This window comes from Triturus cristatus, chromosome 1_1, assembly GCF_964204655.1.
Source record: "Triturus cristatus chromosome 1_1, aTriCri1.1, whole genome shotgun sequence".
Taxonomy (NCBI): domain Eukaryota; kingdom Metazoa; phylum Chordata; class Amphibia; order Caudata; family Salamandridae; genus Triturus; species Triturus cristatus.
This window is the reverse complement of record NC_140579.1, coordinates 170,601,396-170,622,148: the sequence shown is the minus strand read 5'-3', so window position 1 is coordinate 170,622,148 and position 20,753 is coordinate 170,601,396. Positions and strand designations below refer to the sequence as shown.

Genomic DNA, 20,753 nt, shown 5'->3' with positions numbered 1-20,753 from the left:
TCTTATGGTCAGATATGCTTTACAAATGAAATGAGTTAACTGAACAAATTACAAATGATAAGCTAATAAATGCTTTAGAACATTTGAATAAGCGAATGATCTTAGTCTCAGTCCCCAGGGAGGATGCCCTTAAAGCAGGGGCCAGCATTGACTGAACACCTTGATCAGGGATCAGGACTAGGGCGTCTCACCTGCAGGGACATCTCGATGAGCATCAGCAGCTTCTTGATCCCAATGTTAACCTTGGTGCCTTTGACATGCTGTGCGATCACAGCACGCTCGTTGTCCTTGAAGTTACCCAGGAGCTGTGATGCAAAGGAAGCAGTTAATAATCAGTACACAGAGTTAGACACCTACAGCCAGCACACCGGGGGGACTGGCCTATATGAAGAGTTGTTAACCCTGCTCACCCTGGCATTCAAAGCAGCAGCCTGTGGGAAATCTCATTGTTTCATAATTGCCTACTCCACAAATGGACAGCTGAAATAGACCCCCTCTTGCTGCACACATTACTACACTCTTATCGCCTCTTTCAATGCCTGACATGTATTTACAATAACATATCCAATAACAAGCTCCTCCTACATTACAATAGACATGCCTTTGTGCTCTCTCTCTCTCTCTCTTCTGCAGCTCTACTAGGTACTGTTATGCTAAAGGAGCAGCGTGATTAGTAATGAAATATCTGTTCATAGAAACTCATCACCCTACGGCCACCTGCTCCTAAAGAATTCATGAACTGCAAGGGGCAACTTGAGGGTATCGGACAACTCACACTCCTGGTCAGATACAAGTATTTCAGTGCTGCATGTCAGCAAAACTATGAAATACTACCAATTCATTATTGTTTAAGAATAAACACTTTCAAAATGAAAACAAAGTATTTTTCTATATTTTTAAATGCTATCTTAAAACCAGAAATCGATTAGGTGTCAATAATGAGGTGTAAAATGACACAAAATAAGGGCTGCTTTAGAATGCACTTCTGAAATAATTAGCTGTACTTCTGAATATCCAAGCAATATGAACAGATCCAGAAACATTTCCATGCTATAGTCCTGGTGCGTGATGTGGCCCACATTGACACCCCAAGCCTTGTAATGTTACAAATGACCACACCTCAGCTTCCACTGTCCACACAGTGCTGTGCCCTACACACACTCTTGAACAGTACTGTATCCAGCCCCTACTGCACTGTTGTTTCCCACCCTACACAATCTAAGCAGCGCTGTATTCCACCACAGGTGCCATTTGCACTGCCTTCCCTTGCGTCTAAACAGTGCAGTTTCTCCACAGGCAACTTCTGGGAAACACTGAATCCCGCTCTTACCACTAGTTAACATTACGGAGTACATACAGCCCCCCCACCCTTACCACTACATAACTTTGCTGAGTACATCCAGCCTACCCCGTGGCCAACACAGTGTCCATGTGGTATCTCTGCGGGACATATGTGTCACATCCCTACTCCTAAGACCGAGATGTACCTGACTTTCTCACTGCGATTATTGCTCGCACACGCGCATCATAGCACTGTAGCCTAGACTCCTGAAGCACCGTGCCCCACCTTGATGTCTGGGCCGGACTGTGGGACACATGCACCTCACTGGCAGTGCAGTGTCTTCACCTTGATTTGCTTACCATTACTGTGTAGTTAACCACATGCTTGGTTAGAACACATACTGTCGGGATGTGGTCCCTGTCCCCCTTGAGAAGCCACCGGACTCACCATTGTCGTCCCCCTCTTCTGCCCTACAGCCCCCGGAGGTCAGAACTAGAACCACTGACTCGGAGACGGAAGTAATTCCTGAGCCCTGGCCCTTTAACGATACTGTCTGCACTTCGTTGGAAGGCCCCACCCCCTATGACGTGGCTGGTTCAGATTCGCCGGGTCGGAAAGGCGGGGAGGCAGACACGGAACTTGAGGAAGACGCGGAGGACAGAGGAGAGAGCGAACGCCGAACCAGAGACGAACAGACGGAGGAGAAGAGGATAGCGGTTGCCGATCCAGACGACGGACGTTTCCCAGAAAAGCCAGGAGGCTGGACACACGCAGCGCCCTGCCAGGGACCCGGAGGTTCCTGGCTCCAGCAGGTACGGGAGCGCTTCCTGGGGTCAGGGCGGCGGGTGTTGGAGAGTTCGGGGGACACCTCCTGAAGTAAGCAGACGGTTCATCTGCTACTCAACCCCTGTGTCGGTCTACGGGTGGTGGTCTAGGTCCTTAACCCTTCACACCCTACTTGCTACGGTGCTCCCACACGCCCCTTCCCCACCACATTAAAACGTGTCTGAATCTAAGGCTGTTTTATTTTTGTTTTCTTTCATGCTGAACATCCCGAGTCCCTTCCGGTGAAATCTAGAGGTGGCCACTCCGAAGCGAGGAGGAGGACGTCTGTCGAGGACTCAACCCCAGTCATATACCTAGAGCTCACCATTTCGGAGGAGAAAGAAGTCCCACCTCTGTTATATTATAAATAAAACAATACTCGCAAGTCACTTCACATCCGCCTCTCGTGTTTCCTTCACCACATCCCGACATATGGTGGAGAATGCGGGCATAAAGTGCAGGTGCAGGAACACTGATGGAAGCGCTTATTCAACACCTGGTGGAGGGGCAGAGGAAACTGGAGTGGGCCGTCGAAAGACAGCTTACCAGTGCTCAGGCTGACCGGGATACTTTCAAGGACCAAATGAAAGCCCAACTTGACGTCCTGACTCGTGTGGTGGAAGAAAGCCCCTCCGCCCCTGCCGGTCGTGGGGCTTCACGGTCCTCCAATACCTTCCCTACCGTGTCCCTACAAAAATACCTTCCAGGTGAAGACCCGAACGCATTTTTGCTCAACTTCGAGCGAGCCGCGAGGGCCGCAGGTTGGCCGGTAGTGAAATGACCCTTCTTCCTAGCACCGCTTTTATCAGGAGAAGTCCAAGCGGCATACCAGCTCGCAAACGCAGGAGGGGACATACACTATGACGATATTAAGGCAGTGATTCTGGACCACTTGGGTATGGATTCAGAAGCATACCGGCTACGCTTTCGTAGAGAAAAAGGGGCTACTGGTGATAGCCCGAAGACCCTATATATCAAGTTAAAATTGGCCGCAGAAAAGTGGCTAAAACCGAATGTACAATCAAAAGAAGAAATTATGAACGCTGTAATTCTTGAGCAGTTCCTGGAAGCCTTGCCATTTACCACACAACGTTGGTTAAAACAACATGCGGGATTAACAATTGAAAGAGCCGTGGAAATGGCTACATCTTTTGCAAGGGCACAACCCCGCACTCTACTCTGTGAGCCCGAAAAAGGCCTAAGACCGTCCACCCTACCACGGAAACCTCTTCGTCCCATCAAGGAGCCGGAAAAATACAAAGGTGCACGACCTGAACCCCTCATTTCTCGACAGCCACAATGTTTTGACTGTGGGGAATGGGGCCATATTGCCCGGGTATGCCCTCGACGAAAATCAGAAGAGCCTATGGATGTCAGTTACTTGCCTCGTAACCTACTGTATTCCACCGAGATGGGCGCCGCCTTTTACGTAAGTCTTAGGGTGAATACCACTACCGTTTCAGCCTTATTGGATTCAGGTTGCAGACAATCTATGATGAAAAGCCGTTTTGTTGCCCCGAAGCAAAGGGTCCCTGGGGGGCAGGTAGCCATAAGATGCGTACATGGAGATGTGCGTCTGTACCCCACCGCCAGGGTTCCCCTTTCCTGTCCAGGAAAAAAGGGCTCTGTCTATATCACCGTAGGTCTTATGAACACTCTCCCTGAGGACCTTATCCTGGGTACAGACAATCCAGATTTTTTGTCCCTCTTCTGGAAGACCACTCAATCAAGCTATAAGGTCGTCCCTGCCCTTCTGGTACAAGAACCGTGGAAAATAGACAAACACTTCCATTGGGCTCAGACCAATGATGTCACCCTTTTTCATGCATGGCAGGAGGCAAGAAACCAACCTAACAACGGTAACGTTACATTCCCCTCCTTTAAAATACAAAACGGTCTCTTATACCGTCTCCCTAATGCCACCGCTCCCTCCCAACTCCTCGTCTCCAAGGACTTTAGGGAGCAAGTCATGTTTTTTGCCCACATTCACCTCTTGGCCGGCCATACAGGGGCCCAAAAGGCCACCGAGAATATCTTGAGAAGCTTCTATTGGCCTGGTATATATGCCCAAATAAAAACCTATTGTCAGAATTGCCCTGTGTGTCAGGTCAAGAATCCTTATCGTCCTGCACACGTTCCCCTGCAACCCCTACCCATCATTCGCCATCCGTTTGAACGTGCGGGTATGGACATCATTGGACCCCTACCTCGGTCTTACAAGGGTTATCAGTACGTTCTAATCTTAGTAGACTATTGTACCCGGTTCCCAGAAGCCTTCCCCCTCCGTAGCACCACGACTTCTTGTATAGCTGACAAACTCCTGGAATACTTTTCACGGGTGGGATTTCCCTCACAACTCCTCACAGATCAGGGAACTCCCTTCGTCTCAAAACTCATGTCCCAAGTTTGTAAGCTATTGAATATAAGACACATTAAAACATCCGTATATCATCCCCAAACGGACGGGTTGGTTGAAAGGTATAACGGGACCCTGAAGTTAACGTTAAAAAAAATGTTAGAGAGTGAAGGAAAGTCCTGGGATCGTCTACTGCCCCTGGCTCTCTTTGTCATCCGCGGGCAGGTACAGAGTAGTCTAGGATGTTCCTCCTTCGAACTCCTGTACGGCAGACGACCTCGGACTCTGCTAGAGATGACAAGGGAGACCTGGGAAGCAGAGGATGATAACACCCAGACCCTTCTAGACTACACCTTGCATTTACGGTCTAGATTAGGTAAACTACGTGACTTGGCTCATCAAAACCTAGAGAAAGCCCAAGAAACACAAAAAAAGTATTACGACAAGGGAAAGAAGTTACGTACGTTACAGGTAGACGACTGGGCATTGGTAATGTTACCCAGCATTGCTAGTAAGGCCAAAAGTGAATGGAAGTGCCCCTATAGGGTCGTAGAGACGATAGGGGCCACTACCAATCGCTTACAAATGACACCACGCACAACCCAAACCTATCACATAAATCTTTTGAAGAAGTGGCTAGGACCCCCTCTGAAAAGCATACATATCTCCCAAGTAGAAAGAGAACCACCTTGTACCCTAGAGAAGTTAACGGTAAACCCAAAGCTGTCAATCACACAAAGCAAGGAGCTTCTTGATTCCTTTTTTCCCTTTCGGGACCTATTCTCAGACAGTCCCGGTAAAACGACCCTAGTGGAACATCAAATAAACACAGGTCCCGGGGAACCAATAAAACAGAAACCCTACAGAATTCCCGCTGCCAGAAGAGCAGCCGTTTCCGCCGAAATACACAAAATGCTGCAAATGGGCGTAATCAGGCCCTTGCAGAGTGACTGGTCCTCCCCTATAGTCCTAGTGCCCAAGCCTGATGGGTCCATTAGGTTTTGTATTGATTTTAAGTATAAATAAGTATAAAAAGGCTTATAAAGCGCTCGTATACCCGAAGGTGTCTTGGCGCTTTGTGGTGTTTAGAAAAATCAATGCCGTCTCCTCCTTGGATGCCTATCCCCTACCCCGAGTAGACAAATTGATCGAAAGACTAGGGAAGGCACAATACATCACCACATTAGACTTGACCAAAGGCTATTGGCAAGTACCCTTACGGAGCAGTGATCAGAAAAAAACTGCTTTTTCCACTCCCGAAGGTTTGTTTGAGTTTACCGTTTTGCCCTTTGGTTTACATGGTGCTCCCGCAACTTTTCAGCGTTTGATGAATGTAGTACTGCAGGCCCATCAGGAGTATTCCTCAGCCTATCTCGATGACATAGTGAACTTTAGCCCCTCATGGGACACTCACCTGGAGCATTGTCATCGAGTACTGCAGGAATTACATGTCGCGGGGCTCCACGTCAATGCCGGTAAATCCTTTGTGGCCTTCCATCGGGTACGCTATCTGGGATATCTTTTGGGTAATGGGTGTATTGAGCCACAGAAAGAAAAAGTCAGGGCCATCACCGAAACACCGGTCCCTACAACAAAAAAAGAGATCCGGGCCTTTTTAGGACTCTTGGGCTATTATAGACGCTTCATACCGCAGTATTCTGAAATAGCGGCCCCATTGACCGAACTCCTGAAGAAATCGACCACGGACAAAAATGTGCGACATCCTTCTCCACGGGTCTTGGAGGCTATATCCCGCTTAAAAACGGTGATCACTAGCGGACCAGTGTTGGCTTCTCCCGATTTCGAATTACCATTTCTTTTACAAACTGATGCCTCCGAAAACGGCATCGGTGCGGTACTATCTCAAGTTGCCGATGACGGAACAGAACGGCCCATTCTTTTTATTAGCAGGAAACTATTTCCCCGAGAACAGCATTACCCTATCATCGAAAAGGAGTGCCTGGCCGTGACATGGGCCGTGGAAAAGCTACATTATTATCTGGAGGGTAGGCGGTTCCGGCTCTACATGGACCATGCCCCCCTCGTATGGATGAGCCGGAATAAGTCCAACAACCCACGCATTATGCGCTGGTTCTTGTCCCTTCAACCTTTTGTGTTCGACCTTTTTCACCTTAGGGGTACCGAGAACTCCAACGCTGACTTCCTCTCCCGAGTACACTCTGTCCCCGATCGGGACGATTCTTGGGGTGGGGTGTGTCGGGATGTGGTCCCTGTCCCCCTTGAGAAGCCACCGGACTCACCATTGTCGTCCCCCTCTTCTGCCCTACAGCCCCCGGAGGTCAGAACTAGAACCACTGACTCGGAGACTGAAGTAATTCCTGAGCCCTGGCCCTTTAACGATACTGTCTGCTCTTTGTTGGAAGGCCCCACCCCCTATGATGTGGCTGGTTCAGATTCGCCGGGTCGGAAAGGCGGGGAGGCAGACACGGAACTTGAGGAAGACGCGGAGGACAGAGGAGAGAGCGAACGCCGAACCAGAGACGAACAGACGGAGGAGAAGAGGATAGCGGTTGCCGATCCAGACGACGGACGTTTCCCAGAGGAGCCAGGAGGCTGGATACACGCAGCGCCCCGCCAGGGACCCGGAGGTTCCTGGCTCCAGCAGGTACGGGAGCGCTTCCTGGGGTCAGGGCGGCGGGTGTTGGAGAGTTCGGGGGACACCTCCTGAAGTAAGCAGACGGTTCATCTGCTACTCCACCCCTGTGTCGGTCTACGGGTGGTGGTCTAGGTCCTTAACCCTTCACACCCTACTTGCTACGGTTCTCCCACACGCCCCTTCCCCACCACATTAAAACGTGCCTGAATCTAAGGCTGTTTTATTTTTGTTTTCTTTCATGCTGAACGTCCCGAGTCCCTTCCGGTGAAATCAAGAGGTGGCCACTCCGAAGCGAGGAGGAGGACGTCTGTCGAGGACTCATCCCCAGCCATATACCTAGAGCTCAGCATTTCGGAGGAGAAAGAAGCCCCACCTCTGTTATATTATAAATAAAACAATACTCGCAAGTCACTTCACATCCGCCTCTCGTGTTTCCTTCACCACATCCCGACACATACCCATCTCTCATTTTGAACATCCAACTCCTTTCTTCAAGCATTCACCCTTCTGTGAGTGCTCCCACCCTAGTCCACTTCTTAAAACAAAGTGTACTGCTCTCCTGGGCAGTGTCCAGTGCCCCTGATTTACACTACATCCCAAGTGCTACAGTTTTCTCTTTCTGGTCTGTACTTTGCCTGCCTTTCAGGCTACTTCCTGCCTCAGTGACCTTTCCAGACTAATACAGGGTTATCAGGGACTTCTGAGGAAGGACTCCTCATATTACACTGTATGTGTATGCTTTCCATTTGGCTGTAGCCTCAGATCTTTGCTGAGACATTCTCTTGAGGTTGACTCGCCTCCAATGCCTCCATGAGTTGCTTGCCAGTGGAGATGTTATGCACAGTGATGGTGGTGCTGAATGCATCCAGCATTTCCATCTCTTGCAGGACATCCTTGCGGCTGGTGGTCCCAATTATCAGCAGCTTGCGACCCTGGAGAAAGCAAGAGAATAATAAGGGAGACTGTACAAGTCAATCAATCAATCAATCAATCAAGAAAGCTTTATTCGATTGTAAGCAAGCAATCATAAAAGCACAATGGCAATATTTGATACATGTTAAAATTCATATAATATACATTTAAACAACTTAATAAGACATTATTAAACTTTACAAGCTTTCCTGAGAACCATAAAAAAGGGGCATTTAAAATAGGGACAGTTGTTTTCTTAAAAACAGAAAATAACCGTCCTAAAAACGATATGTACATTATCTAGTTGTTGTAGTGCCAGAAGAGCAGGTCGACATTGGCGAAGCCCAAACAGTTTTAGCACAGGGACTATACTCGCTCTTCTGGCATTAGAGTAATATTTACAAAAAATGATAACGTGGATTGAAGTCTGCTTGGAGCTATTATCACAGGGGCACAACTGTAAAGTTTGGGACCAATCATTCACTTCTGGCAGGGTAACTAATCTGTAAAATCTTCCTAAGCGGAAGTGAGTTAAAAGGAACCTGTCAAAATCACTCAGGACCAAGGTGAGGTAGGGTTGAATGTTAAAAGTAGTTAAAATCAGTTGATTATGCACGACTGTAGGTTTTGCAATTTTATTTGACAGCCTAACGCAATCAAGTAGAGACAACCCCTTTAATATAATTTCCTTCCTACTTATTTCCTTGATGGTGCTGGGGTTGGTAAAATACTCTGGGTGGTCGAGATCTTGGAAAAACCTTTGAACATAGCTTATCCAGGGGATCTTCAGTACCCTATCCAATTTCAAAATATCCAGAATGATATCTCTGTTTAGTTTTGTCTCGTCCTTTGTCCAGAGTCTGTGCCATAACAGCACCGGCTCGAGTTTTATTAGATCTGAGACAAAGGAGAGCCCCAACTCCGCGTGACATATGCTCGCGGAGGTACCATTAGGGACAGATAAAATATATTTTAGAAAAGAGTTTACTACTCTTTGAATGGGGAGCAGATCAACGGGTCCCCAAACCCCAGTCCCATAAATTGCCGCTGAGACACACTTAGCTCTATATATTTTAATGAGCGCCTCTGGTGTTCTTTTTCCAAGTTTATTCACAAAAGCTCTAAGGGCAGATGTGGTGCGCAATAGTGCCAATTTTTTGGCCGCCACCGCCTGTAACCAGGAGTCATTATGGGCAAAAAGAATGCCCAAATATGAAAATTTCTTAGTGACCCCTATCTTTTGTCCAGACACAAACATGTTTTTAGTTTTTTTGATGCTGGAGCCACAGCACACTGTACAAGTCACTAGTGCCTAAGTTACACATTTTGGTCCCTAAACCAGATGGCCCAACCAGTTGATCGCAAGCTACCAGTAGCTTGCAAACACTTTCATAGTAGCTCAGAGTCTTGAAGAACAAGTTTGTTACCTTAGGTAACGATATATCTGTAAGAGACACAGAATAGTTATGGATTCCTCACCTTAGAATTATCCCCAGGCGTCAGACTGGATACGGAGAACTTTTCTTCAGCAGTATCCCTGCGTGTCGGTAGGTGGCGTTGGACAACTCCACGTTCGTCATTGGCGTAGTGGTCATTGGAAGGACATCGCAGTATCTACTTAGATGCCGCCCCTATGTGCTGACGTCAGTTCTTTTCATGGCATTCCACGCCAGAAGAGCAGAGCCATGCAAGACACGGACCACTGGTGCACACAACCGGGGCCCTGAAGGGAAGTCCTTGCCCTAGAAGTCAGTTCGCAGAACGGGTAGGATGGGTGGGGCGGTGAGGAAGCCATAACTAATCTACGTCTCTTACAGATATATTGTTACCGAAGGTAAGTAACTTGTTCATCTGAAAGAGACAATTTAGTTATGGATTCCTCACCTTAGAATAGATACCCCAGCAATACCAACCCGGGAGGTGGGTCTTCGAACCAAGTTCACACCAGGAAGTCCTAGAGAACTGAATGGCCAGAAAAGCCATCTTTCCAGACTTGGCTGTCCAGGCAGTAGTGTTTAGTAAACGTGTGCAAGGAAGCCCACGTAGCTGCCTGGCAAATGTCATGAAGGGGAACCCCACATCACAAAGCAGTAGTAGTTGCAGTCGCCCTGGTGGAATGGGCATGCAACCCCACTAGAGGTTCCTTTTTCGCTAAGGAATAGCAGATTTTGATGCAAAGAACGACCCATCGGGAGATGGTTAGTGTCTGCACGGCCCGACTGTGAGAAAGTGGCTATCACTTTTCTCCATCTAAGGGACCCAGCTGTGGCTAGGGGCACTATAGCCACAGACCTAACAGTGACTGCCCCTGGGACAGTTCTTACCCTTCTTGTTTCCCCTGGGACATATTGGTGTGGGAATACCAACCTGTCATGTACCACAGTGTGACTGGCACAGGTATCTCTCAGGGCAGTGGCTGGGATTCCATTCACCAGTAGGTGGTGGAAGTGTCTACTCCCCTCTGGGATCTCCAGCTTGCTTCTTGGGCCCATTCCCCAGTTGAAAGCTAGGAGGACTTCCTCATCTGAGGACCCTCCCTCCCAAGCTACACTGGCAACCCCTGGGGCTACACTAGTCACCCCTGGGGCTGTACTAGGGATCTTGTTTTTAGGACAGCTAGAGTCCTGGGTGTGGTGTCCAGACTTCTGACAGTTGAAACACCATATTCTGTTGGGATCCCAACTCTTACCTTGGTACCCTGGTTTAGTTTGTGAGGTGTCTTTGGGCCCACCCTCCTGGTCAGGTTTTTGGGGGGTTACCTGGGACTCCTTACTTTTACCCACAAGGGGTTCACTCTCTTTCTTCTGGGGAGGCTTTGGGACCCCTTTGTTTTCGTCACTCCCAGTGGACGTCCTAGTCACCCTAGTCTTGACCCAGTGGTCTGCCTTTTTTCCCAATTCTTGGGGAGAAATTAGACCTAGCTCTACCAAATGCTGATGCAACTTTTCATTTGTGCATTTTCTTAATATATGTTCCTTCATGAATAAATTGTATGATCCAGTAAAATTCTGCACACCATGTCCAGCTAACCAACCATCCAGTGTCTTTACTGAGAAGCCTACAAAGTCAATCCAGGATAGGGTCTGGGTTTTGTGAGCCCCCCTGAATCTAATTCTATACTCCTCAGTAGTGAATCCAAATCCCTCAATCAGAGCCTTCCTCATGAGGTCATAGGATCCTGCCTCTGGCTCAGAGAGGGTCAGAGAGAACAGTTCCCACAGGAGTGCCCCCCAGAGAGGTTTCTTTACTCTTCTTATTTCACAAGCCCTCTCAAAGGCTGTGAACCATTTGGTGATGTCATCACCTTCCTCAAACTTGGGGCCAAATTCCTTTGGGGATTTTAGGTTCAGAAGTTTCCTCTCTATCCTTGCTTTTATTATTGCTGCCACCATTGATGGGTGCTAAACCCATCTCTCACCTTTCTTTTTCTAGAGCCAGGAACCTGGACTCTAGCTCTACTCTTTTGGCCAGCCTTGCTAAAAGGCTGTCCTCTTCACTGGTGGTTCCCCCAGTGATCTTTCTGGTACCAGAGTCGCCTGTGTGATCTCTAGGTCCCCAGATGCTAATTCTTGGATTGAAGGGTATGGGTGCCCTCTCCTCCCTGGGGAATAGTATGGGGGGGGGTTATTATCCACCTCCTCTTCTCCCCCTTCCTCATCTGACTGGCCATCCCCATGTTCAGATGGGTGGTCCTTAGCATACTCAGCCAAGAGCTCCTGGAGCCCTAGTTTGGTTGGATGCAGGCCCATTGGTATATTTTTGAGTTTGCATAGGGACCTCAATTCCTTGAAAGACAAGTGTAAGTAAGGTGTGAGGTCGAGCTCCTCCACCAGGTCCATGTTATTATTTTCACTAATAGCTGGGTTTGTTTGAGTCATTCTAACCTGACAGTTCTAATCCTCTACCCTGACTATAGTGACTTTTATTTTTCTAAAATTCTAATGGGACTTAAGCAAGGCCCTAGCAAGACTTTTAGTAATTTTGGAAAAGACCAATCAGAATTCTAAAGGCAATTTTTAAGAGTTCTGTCGTGTGATCAGATGGTAACCAAGTAGTCCAACAAATGCAAGTTTGTATCCCACCGCTGATCCACCAATGTGAGAAAGTGGCTCTGTATATACTGTTCCCAAATAGGTACAGGGTGTACAGAGTCCACAGTCCCCAAGGGTTTGACAGAGGCTAAAGTTAGAAATAACCTTACTCTCTAAAGTGGTAGCTTGGTCGAGCAGTAAGGCAGTATCAGAGGACAGTGTAAAGCATTTGTTGTACACACTCAGTCAGCAAATGGTCTCACACACTCAATAACTGAACTCTAGGCCAACGGTTTATATATAAAAAATATATGCTTGTTTTATTTTAGGACCAACAATTGGAATTAAAATATACTTTCTCAGAATGAGGTGCTTTATATAAATACTTTTGCAAGATGTAATTGACTTTTGTAAACAGTTACAAGTGGTTGCAATAGGCAACACTATTTTAAACACAATAATGCATTGAGTTCAATGGAAGTTTCATGTTATTTGCCACAGATTACTTTTAGGATTACTTTTGGAATTCCAGGACTGGATCCCAGATTCAGTCCTGGGTCAGTACTCAGAATCAAGTGATGAAAGTCGACTTAATTACTGTAATGATTTTTAAACAATATTTAGCTATTTTAAAAGTTGACACTTAAACAGTCAATGATTCCCTATGGAAGAAAATTCAGGTTACAGGTACAGTATGTTCTCGTTACTTTTGTAATCCAGTACTGGGTGCCTAGACTCAGTACTGGGACCTTTATCCAAAACAGGTAAGTAATTACGTTTTCAGATATTATATGATTTTTGAAGAATATTTAAAGATTGCAGAAATCGACACTTAGAAGAAATTTCACAGAAAAACAGTCAATGGTTTCCTATGGAAGAAAATTGAGTTAAGGGTAAGTACAGTTGTAAGTATTTTTCAGAGTCAGTGCTGGGCACCAAGATCCAGCACTGGGAGCTCACCTAAGAGCAGGTGAGTAATTTCGTTTTCGTTACTCGGCTGATTTTTGGTGAATTTTTTTAAGATTTGAAAAGTCCACACTTAGAAGAAATTTCAGGAAAAAGCCAGTCAATGTTACCCTATGAGGAAAATAGAGTTTGCGGGTTAAGGGTAAGTACTCGACTGGCAGAGTTGAGGTTCTGGGCATAGAGTCAGGGGTCCCCCAGGGTCAGGTAGGTACAGTTGGTTCACCCTCAGCGGCTCTAGTGCGGCCGGGTGCAGAGAGAGTTAGGCCCAATGTTATCCTACGAGGGATAGGGGGGCCTTGGTTGGTGGCTGCTGACTGGCAAGCCACGCGGCTGTGGGAGCTGGGCTCCTGGTCACTTACTCAGGGCAAGTGGGGAAGTAGGTAGGTGTAGAGTTTTCACTGCCAGGGCCACTCGGAAGGCTGGGTGCAAAGAGCTTTTGAGCCTTCGGGCGCTCAATTGATTTCAATGGGAAATCTCCGGTTTAGAAAAAGACTGCAAGCTCGGGGACGAGGACTCTTCAGGTGCCACCACCACTTCGAGAGGTAAGTCGGGTAGTTGGAGGATAGGTAGGTACCCCGGGATTGGGCACAGGGGGCCGTGGGGCGCCGCGTGCAGGGGTGCCTTTTGGTGTCGGGAAATCTTACCCTCTGTTGATCGCGGTTGGGGGGGCACCTTGTTCTGAGGCTGCAGGCTTCTTCAGGAGTGTCGAGGGAGGTCCTTGGGTGCTGGACTCGGGGTCACAGTCGCCGTGGGGTCGTCCTCAGGGTCTTTGTTCACTCCGGCACTGGCCAGGCTTGGCTGGTGCAGAGTGTGCTGGGTTCGCGGTTCCGGGCTGCTGCCAGGGATTAGAGATAGGTTTTGAGTAGAGCCTCTACTCATGGGAGTCCCAGGGGCTTAGAGCCAAGAGGTAGCCAGGTCCTCCGGGGTTTGTGAGGTTGCTGGCCACAACAGATGCCGGGTTGGAGCAGGAGCAGGTTCGAGGGTCGACACGCCGGTAGGGCTGGGGCCAAAGCAGTTGGTGTCTTCCTCTTTTTAGCAGCTGCAGGGCAGGCCTTCTTTCTTCTTGCTCTTCTTTGTAGTTTGGAATCTGGAATCTGGGGAAGGAAGGTTCAGGGTGCCCCTAAATACTAGATTTAGGGGCGTTACAGGTAGGTGAAGGGCAGGGGCCAATGGGTCCCTGTCCTGGGGTGGGTACACCCCCTATCCTGCCTCTCTCCTGTGGGAGGGGGGCAGGAGCCTAGTCCTGATTGGGCAGGGCTTCCTATCTTCAAGATGGCGAGAGCCCGGAGATGTGCTTCACCTCGCCTCCCCCACCTGAGGGGTGGGGTTGGTAGGCTGGCACATCCCCTTTCCTTATTTGGGGTTTCCGGCCAAGCTTCCCGCCAGAGTGGGGGGTTGCAGTGGCCTGGGGAAGCTCACAGAGGCGGAATGCCTTTGAAGCTTTCCCCTGCCCATCCTGGGGGAGGAGTTTTAGCACCTCGCCCAGGATGTGCATTGTTGCAGACCCAGGAGAGCAGGGGCTCTCCTACCCAGGGGTCCAGCAACATATCTGCTGTGTGGCAGCCTAGGCAGCCTCAGAACAGACGTGGATTGTAGGTTTAGGTTTCAGGGGGCCTCTCTAAGATGCCCTCTGTGGTGCTTTGTACATTAAATCACACACTGGTATCAGTGTGGATTTAATGTGCTGAGCAGTTTGATACCAAACTTGTCAGTCTTCAGTGCTGCAATTATGGTGCTGTGGAGTTCGTATTTGACAAGCTCCCAGCACAATATACTCTTAGCTGGCAGTACTGCACTTACAGGACCCAGGAATGGACCTGGGTACTGTAGGGGCACAGGGCTCCTGCCTCTGTGCCCACACCACTGGCATAGGGCACCCAGCTAGAGGGGTGGCTGATGTATGCCAGGGCAGTGTAGGTTGTGGGCATGGCACACAGGGATGTGTGCCATGTCGACTCTCTGTTTTGTCTTCTATCCAGACACTCAGCCTGCAAGAGCAGTGTGTGTGTGTTAGGGTACAGGGCCTCTAAGGGTGGCACAATGAGTGCTGCAGCCCTTAGAGGCCTTCCCTGGTCACAAGGCCCTGGGTACCTAGGGTACCATTTACCAGTGGCTGACATGTGGCCAGGGTTTGCCAATTTGGGTTTTGGCTGTTAGGCAGTTTTTAGGGAAGGAACACAGGCCCTGGGCACCCGATTGGCAGGAGCCCAGGGCACAACAAGGAAAAGTGCATCAGCTATTAGGTAAAAAAAGGGGGGGTTACTGCAACAGAAACCCACTTTCTTACACCGACCTTTCTTGGTGCCCACATAGCTAACAAAGAGCTGGTCATCCACCCAGAATTGCTTTGTGCGATCCAGATAGAACAAAAGCGCACGTTTTGGATCAAGACGGTGGAATTTCTCTTCCTCATTAGAAGGATGCGGGTGCGGGAAGAAGGTGGGCAAAGTGATGGTCTGTCCTATGTGGAAAGAGGTAACCACTTTGGGAAGGAAATAAGGCCTAGTGCAAAGGACAACTTTGTCTGAAAAAACAGCCAGGAAAGGAGGTTTGGAAGGAAGAGCCTGAAGCTCACTCACCCTGCAAACAGAGATGATGGCAACCAAAAAGGCAGTTTTAAGTGTCAAAAGCCTATGAGGACAGTTATGTAGCAGCTCGAAAGGAGCACATATAAAATAGGCCAGAGCCAGGTTCAAGTCCCACTGGAGCATTACGAAAGGGATGGGAGGAAACAAGTGAGTAATGCCCTTAAGGAAGCGATTTACAATAGAGGACTTGAAAAGAGAAGGTTGGTCAGGCAGCCAAAGGAAGGCTCAAATGGCTGAAAGATAGCCTTTTAGAGTGACCAGAGCAGAGCCCTGCTGAGCCAAAGAAAGAATGAAGAGGAGAACCTCTGAAAGAGGTGCAGAAAGGGGACCCACAGCCTTTGCTGCGCATCATGCCACAAATGTGTTCAATTTGCAGGCGTATACCGTTTTGGTGGAGCGACGCCTGGCTGCCAAGATAACGTTACAGACTTTAGGAGGAAGGTCGAAAGCAGTCAACTGTCGCTGCTCAATCTCCTCACAAGGAGTTGGAGGCTGGACAGGTTTGGGTCGAAGACTGTTCCCCGCTGCTGCAACAGAAGATCCTCCCGAAGAGGCAGTCTGATCGGAGGATCGATGGCCATGTGCAGAAGCTTGGGATACCAGACTCTTCGTGACCAGCCCAGAGCCACAAGAATGACATGGGCCCGGTCGCGCTTGATCTTCTTCAGCACTCTGGGCAGAAGTGGTATAGGCGGAAAGGCGTATAGAAGACCGCAACTCCACTCGCGATGAAAAGCGTCGTCTAGCGAGTGCTGCCTTGGAAATTCCAATGCCCAGAACTGCTGACATTGCTCGTTCTCTTCAGTGGTGAATAGATCTAACCAAGGATCTCCCCACTGCTGAAAGAGACCTTGCACCACCTCCGAGTGAAGACGCCATTCGTGATCCATCATGCACCGGCGGCTGAGTTCGTCCGCCCTGAGGTTCAGAGGACCTGTCAGGTGTTGAACCACCAGGGACATGCCCTAATGTTCCAGCCACTTCCAGAGACGAAGTGCCTCCTGACATAGGGTCCACGACCCTACCCCGCCCTGTTTGTTGCAGTACCACATGGAGGTGGTGTTGTTCGTGAACACCTGCACTACCATCCCTTTGACAGAAGGAAGGAATGCAATGCCTTCAGTGCAAGACGGACCGTCCAAAGCTCCAGAAGGTTGATGTGGAGCCTGGACTCCACGAGAGACCAGAGGCCTCTGATCTCTGCCTCCCCCATATGGCCGCCCCACCCCAGAAGTGATGCATCCTTCACCACTGTGAACTCTGGTTGGGGAAGGGAGAGGGACCTGCCGTTGTCCCAATCATGGTTTGTTAGCCACCACTGCAATTGGTGTACAGTGCCCTCCGAGATCTGGATGCAATCGGAAAGATTCCCCTGATGCAGTGCCCACTGGAACTTCAGGTCCCACTGCAGAGCCCGCATATGCCACCTGGCATAGTCCACCAACAGGATGCAGAAGACCATGAGACCCAGTAGCCTCAGGGTCATTCTCACCGAAACCCAGGATAGAGGCTGAAAGATCGAAATCATAGCCCAAATATCCCGGACTCGCTGCTCGGGAGGATAAACCCGAAACTGCGCTGTGTCCAGAACCGCTCCGATGAAAAGGAACTTCTGAAAGGGATTTGGGTGCGACTTCGGCATGTTGATGGTGAACCCAGCTAATGCAGGAGGTCAGCCGTAGTCTGGAGGTGGGAGACAACAGCCTGGGGCAAGCCTGCCTTCAACAGCCACTCGGGGAAGACTGGAACCCCTGGTCTGCGAAGATGAGCTGCGACGACCGCCATCACTTTCAGGAACACCCGAGAGGCGCTGGTAAGGCCAAATGGGAGCACGGTAAACTGAAAGTGCTTGTGGCCTACCGTGAACCGTAGGTAACGCCGATGGGCCGGCAGGACGGGGATGTGAAAATAAGCGTCCTGCAAGTCCGACACTACCATCCAGTCTCCAGGGTTGAGCTAGTGTCAACATTTTGAACTTCTCCTTCTGGAGGAAGCGGTTGACGTTCCTGCGATCCAAGATAGGACGCAGGCCCTAGTCCGTCTTGGGCACCACAAAGTAGTGGGAATAACAACCACGACCTACTTCTAGGGCAGGAACTCGCTCGATGGCCTCCTTGGCCAAGAGAGGTGTAACTTCCTGTTGGAAAAGGGTCAAGTGATCCTTCGACATGCGATGGAATTGAGGTGGCATGGATGGAGGGGTAGTCTCAAAGGGGAGGGAGTAGCCCCTTCGGATTATCTGCAAAACCCACCTGTTCCACATGATGGTGAGCCAGTGGAGGAGGTGATGGTGAATCCTGCCACCCACGGACGAAAGGTGGCCCTGAAAGGCTTGGAGGCTGCTGTAGAAGGGGCACTGGTGGACTGGCCCACCCGCTGACCCCCGGACCCACGACGGTGGGACCCATGTCCCCAGCCGCACAGAGGCTGGACAGCTTGCGCAGGCCTGTGGCTCTGGGCGGACGTGGCGGGGCACCCCTTTCTGTAGCCACAAAAGGGGTGAAAAGCAGACTGTGCTGGGCAGGAGGTGTAAGCGAGGCCCAAGGACCTGGCCGTAGTCCTAGAATCCTTAAAGCACTCGAGCGCATTGTCTGCTTTGTTACAAAACAAGCGACGGCCATCAAAGAGTAGCTTGGACATCACCCGAAAAGCCAGTGGATCTCAACCAGGTGTTTCAGTGCTACTGATGTTGAAATCGTCCTGCCTAGTGAGTTGGTGGTGTCCAGCCCACATCTTATGGCGAACTTCACTGCGTCTCTCCCTTCGGCAACTGCACGGGAGAGCACGACCCGGGCCTCCTCTGGGCACTGTGGCAGCACCAGCGCGACCGTGTCCCACACCGAGTGGGAGTAACGGCCAAAGAGACATGCTGGTTCACTGACTGCAGTCCTAAGCTGGAGGAAGAAAACATCTTCCCAAGGTGTTCCAGCCTCTTGGATTCCCTATTAGGTGGTGCGGTAGGGAATGCACCCTTGGAAGTCGAGGCTTGGACCACCAAGCTCTCAGGGGTGGGGTGTTGGGAGAGGAAAATGGGGTCGCCCAGGGCCAGGCGGTGGAGTCGGGCAATCATCCTATCCACAGGAGCCCCTGTGTTGGACTTTTTTTTTTTTTTTTTTTAAATCTCTTTTTATTAAATTTTCAAACCAAAACATCAACAACAATCGTGGCATATATTACTTAGGTAGCATTTGCAGTATATATATGTATACAACGTTTACAGTTACACATCACAACATTACAGTGGGCATGGTATTCATCCTATCTCCAAGGTAAGTGACCGGGGACGGCAGAGGCTCATCTACACATGTGATCTCCCCCCCCCCCCATTCCCCCTCCCCCTGGCATGTTCATAGTCCGCCAGATGATAGGTCGGCCGTGGACCTTCACCCAACGCTAACGTCTTGAAATCTCCCACTCAGTCAGCCTACAGCAATTGACCACTGATATGACTCGCGCAGCCTATCCCCCTGTCTTTTCCCCCCCACCCCATCCTCAGTGTACATGTCTGTCTGCTACGTTGCCGTGCCCTCCGGTGGGTGTTCGAGTAAATAGCATGTGAGCGGCGCCCATATGTTGCGAGGCCTAGAGGCTCTAGGCAAAAGCTCCAAATATAGCATAGCTTGCTCCTGGCAAGACACCAAGTCCGCAATCCAATCCTTAAACTTCGGGGCCCTCCCCCTTCCCCACCGACAGGCCACCCTCCTCTTTGCCATCAAGAGTGCCACAGCGACATACCTCCGGTGTGCTGCTTGGATCGTTTTAACACACCCTAACAGTGCCATCAGGGGCGCTGTTCCACAGATGTATGCGTCATCCGGGATACCGCTTCAAATACCTGCCGCCAGTACTGCTGTACTCCCAGGCACTCCCAAGCCAGATGCAGAAAATCCGCCGCCGGCGCCCCACACCTGTCGCAGCAATCTGTGTCTCGCAAGTGAGACACAGGTGTGCAGTATAGTCTGTGTAAGTATTTATAGTGTATCATGCAGAGTCTACTGCTGGCTACGACCCGCTCAGTTTGCTGGCAGCAAAATTCCCACCGATCGTCTGGGATTGTCATCCCCAACTCTTGTTCCCATTTCGCTCTGGAGCCCGGGTCCCCATACTCTCTTTGCTTGTGGACCGTCCTGTAAATCAGTGAGACAAGCCGTGCAGCCGAGGTGCATTTAAGCATCACCTGCAGCGGGACTAACGTCTGCGGTTCCTCCGGGAAATCTGGTGTGAGTGTACGTATACCTTCTCTCAGCCTGACATAAAGAAATCTATCCAGTGGGGTCTGCGGCAAGCCCTGCATCATCTGCTTGGCGGACCAGAATTTCCCCCCCGCATATAGATCCCCCCACGTCCCAATACGTGCTCGGTCTCGGAACCGATGGAACAGCGTCTCCTGCAGCAGAGGAATAGTCGGATGATACGTAAGCGGTAGAGTGGGCGCATAGAGCATGGGAGCGCCCATAAGAAGCCCAATCCGGCACCAGGCATCCGTCGTACAAGTGACTGTTGTAGGGCTCTTTTCTCTGGGTGTCGTAGGTGTAAAGATCGCACCATCCAATGGTATCGGGTGGGCTAACCAGTGCTCCGCTGCCACCTGCGGCATGTATCTGGGCTGCGTCACCCAGCACCAAGCATAGTGAGCCTGCGCACTGAGATAAAACAGCTCAAAATCCGGTATCCCAAACCCGCCATGCGCATACGGTCTCGTCAGGACGTGCCACTGCAGTCGCGGTTGCCGGCCCCCACAAACCAAGCGTGTCAGTTCTGACCTAAGTGTACTAAACAAATGTTTCCCCGGATAAAAGGGGATGTTAAGAAAAGGTACAACAGTTGGGGTAGAATCACCATTTTAATCAGCGATACCCTACCCGCCATTGACAGCGGCAGGGTGATCCATCGTGTTACACATGCCGCTATCCGCACAATCGCGGTGCCGTAATTCAGCCGCATTAGTTCGTCCCTATCTCTAGTCACTCGCACCCCAAGATAGCGCAATTCCTCGTCGCACCACTCCAGGGGGTAGTCAAGCGCGAATTTATGGGTCGCCGCCGTCAGCGGGAACACGCACGACTTGCCCCAATTGATTCCAATGCCAGATAACTTCCCGAACACGATAAATTCTCTCAGAACCGGATTCATGTTCTCCTGTGGGTTCCGAATATACAACGTAATATCGTCAGCG

The 20,753-nt window shown here is 49.9% G+C and overlaps 1 protein-coding gene across 6 annotated transcripts in view; it reads right to left on the bottom strand.

The window, feature by feature from the left end:
- The window catches only part of LOC146869905 (vesicle-fusing ATPase-like), a 1,998,451-nt gene that overhangs the window by 228,986 nt on the left and 1,748,712 nt on the right, over positions 1–20,753 (bottom strand). For all 6 annotated transcript variants that reach the window (XM_085624087.1, XM_085624086.1, XM_085624090.1 and 3 more), the window contains 2 exons: positions 7,878–8,012; positions 192–305 (listed from right to left, as the gene is read on the bottom strand). In XM_085624087.1, the coding sequence (XP_085480213.1) occupies positions 192–305; positions 7,878–8,012 (249 nt within the window). The remainder of the gene's footprint in view (positions 1–191; positions 306–7,877; positions 8,013–20,753) is intronic.